Source organism: Maylandia zebra, linkage group LG15, assembly GCF_041146795.1.
Source record: "Maylandia zebra isolate NMK-2024a linkage group LG15, Mzebra_GT3a, whole genome shotgun sequence".
Lineage (NCBI taxonomy): Eukaryota > Metazoa > Chordata > Actinopteri > Cichliformes > Cichlidae > Maylandia > Maylandia zebra.
Window position 1 is genome coordinate 15,395,459 of NC_135181.1, and position 6,000 is coordinate 15,401,458.

At 45.8% G+C, this 6,000-nt stretch overlaps 1 protein-coding gene across 3 annotated transcripts in view; it reads right to left on the reverse strand.

Annotated features, from left to right (window-relative positions):
* The window catches only part of gphnb (gephyrin b), a 111,669-nt gene extending 109,116 nt beyond the window's left edge, over positions 1-2,553 (reverse strand). For all 3 annotated transcript variants that reach the window (XM_004550455.4, XM_004550459.4, XM_004550456.4), the window contains exon 1: positions 2,408-2,553. In XM_004550455.4, coding sequence (XP_004550512.1) covers positions 2,408-2,471 — 64 coding nt within the window. In that variant the 5' untranslated portion in view covers positions 2,472-2,553. The remainder of the gene's footprint in view (positions 1-2,407) is intronic.
* Positions 2,554-6,000: the final 3,447 nt, after the last annotated feature.

Sequence of the window (6,000 nt, forward strand, 5' to 3'; positions counted from 1 at the left end):
TGGACGGGTGACCTTTGACCCTGGCAGAAAAGGAGATTGAGCAACGCTCCAGACTCCATTAGCATTCTGCTCACACACACGGCCCATACCATAGCAGACTCGGAATGAACACTGTCGATGTAGAAGACTGAGGCTTAGCAACAAGGTTCTGAGTTGTAAGAGAGATTCAGTCAACCTGAATGCTTTGCTTCTTTCTGGCATCACAGCAGGGGAGTTTTTTTTTTTTGCTGTCAAAATACATCATCTCTCAGTAAATTCCCCAAAAGGAGAAAAAAAACCCACCCAAAACAAAACACGCAGAGGTTATTGTAGTAATCCTAGCATGATTAGAGTCTTAAAAGACCAGGGGTCAGGTACAACATGGGAACTTAATGCCATTGTGCACCATTTCCTGCAGGATTTTCCCCTCACGCCTTTGATGCTTTGTTTCACCTGACAGTGCGAGCCTTCCTTTTCCATATGCACACACAAATACATCAAAAAGACAAATAAGCTGTCGGTTGTGTCTCTGTGCGTCTCAACATCGGCATATGTATGCGGGAATTGTCAACACTGCACAGCAAGATCAAACTGGCAATCTGTCAGTTTGCTGGGGATACAGTTGGGGATTTAAGTGACTGATGACACACACAGAAATTAACAGACTCTAATGTGGCGTGGGCCTTAATGTCAGTTTAAAAAAAATGAAAAAGGGATGAGTATCCTTTGACCTCCAGTTGGTGATGAACATAAGCCACCTAACAGCCACCAACATAATCAGAATCCACAAGAAAAGCTTACTTCCAATTTTAATGCCAAATCCTCATCAGCCGATGACTATTTCTCTTTGGAACTCCCCATCATACAGCCCAAAAACGATGATGTAGATAAGAAGAGAAATCAAAGTGGCTTGGGATGCGTTTATCCTCCGCTACATTCCCGGCTGTATCTACCTCATGCAGTATTTACTGTGGTAGGGTCAGTACCGCACTGATTTGTGAGTGACGCTTGGATTTCAGCACCACGGACAGCGCGTTGCCTCTTTCCTCCAGCGCTAGGAGAGGAGGGAGAGGAGGAGGAGGGATGGAGATGGAGACGAGTGGTTGTGGTGGTGGTGTTGTTGTTGGTGATGGAGGGGGTTTCCCTGGCAGATTTCAGCAGAGGGTCTACACAGTCATTCCTCCATCGCTGCAAACCGCCTACTACCTCCTCCGTACTGGATTTCCATACGGAGGAATACCATATGTGTGTGAGAGAGATCACGGCTTTTCATGAAATATTGATCGATCCAGCCTCATGGACACGGAGAGGAAGAGAGAGGGAAAGGGAGGGGGTGAGGGGGGAAGGTTGGAGGGGGGGTGGAGGGGGGGGTATTCCTTTGCACAGCCTTTATCATGCTCCCACTACCAGCACCGATATCGTCTCCATCCCTCCCTCCCTCGCTCCATATCACTAAAAAAAGCAAATCTGTTTCATTTACTTTCCGATCATGACCACAACTGCTGATTTTCGCCTCGCCTTATGCTTTACCGATTTGAAACATGACAAAGCAGCAGTCTAACACACACACACGCGCGCGTGACAGATATGGGTAAAATGAAGGCCGGCGGCGACCAGATCCAACACCATCCGCCGTCTCATAGCCTCACATCGCATCTAAACGCAGAACGTTTCCAGTGTTGGTAAGCGAGAGACGCGCCGTCATCGCTCTGCGTTCAGAGGAATGTCGGGATTCACCGGTGTGTTCAGCCCTACCAAACCGAGCCAGAGCTGTTATCATACAGCCCAAACTTCTCGGTCGGCAATGTCATTCACAAAATAACCCCCAGTGAGCCGTCTAACACTCATTTCACTGAATTTCTCACATCAGCCACTGCTCTAAATAGGCCAAAGATGCGCTCATCATCATCACCACCACATCCACCTTCAGCAACTGTCGTGAGCAGCACTTAAAAAAATGCTGTGGTCAGTTGGGTGTCCGTAATGCAACATAGAGGCTGAGCATCTTCAGTATCGACACAACACACGGTCAGCTGTAATTCTCAGCTTTGACAAGCAGATAGGGGCATGAATTATTCAATGCACAAACTGAGCGCTTCTTCTTCTTCAGCATCAGCAGCAGGGAAAACGGCTCGACAAGAAATCTACACACGCCAATGCAGAGCCCACATTTACCACATTAGCACTGGTTGTCATGCATACCGGTAAGAGAGGAGAGAGGGGGGAAAAAACCCCAAGACCCGGCTTTAAATCAGCGTCGCCTTCAAGAGGCTGAAAAAAAAAAAAATCAGCGAGAGACTCAGAGCCGCCGCCGCCGCCAAGCAAAGCCAGCCGACACGTATGAAGAACCGGGCCGGCAGCCGGCGGAAATGAATTCACAGAAACATGAGCGAAAGATGAAACGGGCGGTGGACATTTCTGCGTTTACCTGTCAAGACTCCGACCCGGATTTGGTGGTCGTGGTTCGTTAAAATCATCCCGTCTGACGCCATGTTCAGCAGCGCTGTCGCCCGCACCGAGAACTCACGGCAGGGCCCAGAGCCGATCGCATCGAACTTAGTCGGGAGAGGGAGGGGAGGAGGAGGAAGAGGAGGAGGAGGAAGCTCTGGAGGAGGGCTGGGATACAGCAAAAAATAAATAAATAAATAAATAGACGAGAGGAGTAGAACGCCGAGCGATCATCGGGACACCTACAGATAAGCGGGCAGGATGCGGGGGCCGTTTAAACCGCACACATCACTCTGCTGGCCGCCAGCCACGGTTGTAGTGTGGATCCTAGATTATTTCTTATGGAGACCATTATTTTCTGAGAAGGCTTTTAGGGAGACTGATTAACAGTAGTTACGTCTGCAGACGTCACTCAGTTTATATGTCATGCATCCTTCGGAGCTAGGAAGGCTTCATGGACCCTAAAACGTGATTAATAACAGCATCCTTTCTACGATCTGAAAACCCAATTAAGCCCCTTCCTCCGTCCAGCTCTTCCTTTTTAAGATGCCACCTGCTTTATTAGATTAAAGGGGGGCCCTCAAACAGCAAGGTCAACACTCTAGAGATGTTGCGGCTGTGTCTCAATGCAAAGGCTTAAGAGGAGATCACAGTCTGACCTGTAAAAATGCAACTACATCCCCGGGGAAAAAAGCACCGCCGCTATTTATGGACTGGCCTCATGCTTCCATGGTGTATTATTCTCATTGGGGGGGGGGGGGGGGGGGGGGGGAATCTATCATAATTCATCAGCACAGGTATATGAGCACACTAAAGGAGGAAGAAATGAGACAGCTCCTCTAGGTTTTTTATCAGTGTTGCCATATTCCTGTCCAATGACCCAACCAAGTGCATGGCACAGTTTCCACTCTTTTCTTACTCATCTGTTACACAGCGAAGCATCAGGGGTGCTCTGACAAGGACATGAAACAAGACATTCAAGGGCTTATTGAACGCCTTCCTGATCTTCCCTGGAAGTTTGATGTCCTGTTGTGCACTGTTGCCTTGCACTGCATACCTCAGTTGGATACCAGTTACATAACCTGTCCGAGCTAAATGCTCCCGGTCCTGTTTTTTCTCTCTTTAAATTCACATTTATTAAGGCCATGGAATACATACCACGCATCTTCATGTACTTTTTCTTTAAAAAACAAGAAAACAAAAAAAAAAACAAAAAAAAAACAATGCACACAGTCAAAAACCTTACATATACAATATACAAATAAAATGGGTGCAATCATTTTATTATTACTGACAGACAAATTCAAAACTATTTACCCCAAAATGCAAAGCACTGGAAATAGTCTTCTTTGAAATGAATACATCAAAGAGGTGGTACGATTTACAGAAGGGTGATGAGAACCTGAATGAAGCGAGGGTCTGGAGAAGGCCACACCCAAGATTCACAGACAAAACAACGTAGTACACCAACACACAGAGAAAAAAGGGAGGGGAAAAAAGAAAGAGTCAATGCTTTTTTTGACTTTCTTTTAGAAACGCTGAAAAACATGTTCAATTCGATTCAATTCAATGAAATTTTATTTATATAGCGCCACATCACAACAGTAGTTGCCTCTAGGTGCTTTATATTATGAGGTAAAGTGCGATAATACAGATGTCCGGTATTCTTCCCTCCAGCACAGCATCACAAAAGCTTACACATCTGTCAGCTTGTCAATGAGACACCAGTGTTAAATACTTACCAATTGTTAATAGTGAGGATTAGCATGCCCAGATGAACTGCGCATATGTGCACATACAATGCAAACAGACGGTGCCTCTCTCTTTCTCTTGCTCTCTCACACACACATACACAAATATTCGCAGACACACTCTGTGGTCCAGAGCTGGCAAGCTTTCCTGGAAGGCTGGAATTCCCTAGTTGGCATAGAGAGGGAAACTGAGAAAAAAAGATAGTAGAGGAGAGATGTACAGAGGAGGGGAGGGAGGGAGTCATCAGGCTGAAGACATTGGGGACCCCATCTGGTGTGTAGAGGACTGTGTTTATGTAGTGTGCAAATAAGTATGCTTGTGCACAAGTGCGTGTTATAATGATGGTGTAATTACCTCACTGTCGGTCGAGCTGCTCGCTGTTCATGGCTAGGTGACGGGGAGGCAAGGGCCATCGCTCTCCCCTTTTGCCTCACCATCCATCACAATAAAAAGCGGAGCCTCGGTAGACAGAGAGAGCCGTAAACATATGCATCCTCATCTTTGTGGTGAGCGCAGGGAATCCCCTTGTTTTCCCAAGATAGAAAGAAGAGAAAGGGGTGCAGCCAGAGGACAGCCGCCTGTTCTGGGTGTTTGTGTTTTACAGCATTAGAGGCACTTAAACTCTGTCTTTAGGCTGCTGGGGACTCTGGCAGGGGAATCTCCCACAAAACTACGGAAAGCAAATTTAGCTGTTGTAAATGCAAACACAGCATAAAGAGGATAACCTACTCAACCTCAGAGACAAACAAGGACATATTTCTGCATAAATGCCCTTTGTTATTTTGATTTCATAATTTCCCCAAAGTCTCTGGACTGGTGAAATGGCTGGAAAAAGTAACAGATACTTCCAATGCCATAAAACATGCAGGATGTTGTCACCAAAGAGCCGTAAAGCTTTACTTCCACTCCAATGATCCCAAGCCTGCCCCCATTCCTAAAAAGAAAACAGCAGGCTGAAGTTGTTAAATGCATGATAAAGCGTGCAGCTGCAAGTTTTACAGGGTTCCACAAAGTTAAACACCACTTTATGGCGATGTACCTCATCATTTAATATAGGTCAAATATTTCATTTAAAACCAAATGTGTGTTTGATTAGTCAAAGTTCAGTCTTTCTTCTTTTTTTTTCTTTTAAGAAAGACTTAATGGATTTATGTCACTTGCATTTTTTGGAGCAGGCAGTTTGACTCTAACTCCCTGCACCAATCATATGTCGTCTTGGAAATGTTCCCCTGCTCACGGTGGGATGCTGTTCCTTAATTAAAATAAGAGGTGGAAAAAAGTAAACAAGAAAAGGGAAACTTACCTTCGGGCTTTTTTAGCATTATTCCCTGATGCCTTCTGCAGAATACCTGACTAAATGTGGCCTGAGCTGAAAAAGGGGAAGAGAGCGAGGAAGGGAAAAAAAACCCCCCAAAACAATTATCCATCTGCGAATGAGCAGCAGACATTTAATTGAGGACTGCTGGGGACAAAACCCTTGTTTAGAGACAGTAATTAGGCAACAACATGGCAAGGAGGTTGGGACGAGTAAGAGGCAGGGTGGTGTACACCTCTGGTCTGCTCCAGTGAAGGGAGAGAAATTAAGGGAGGATTGGAAAATGGGAAGAACAAGAGAGAAAACATGAGAATGAGAGAGATAGATTGGGAGAGAAAGAGAGAGTGAGTGTGTGTTTGTGTGTGTGTGTGTTAGGCACCATTCTGATGAGTGCAGGATCTCTGCCTACTCCCACCACCATTACAGCAGCACAGAACATTGCTCCAGGGCTTTGGATTCAAACCCATTACATCTGATACTGGATTTTGCTCTGCACAGAATTAATG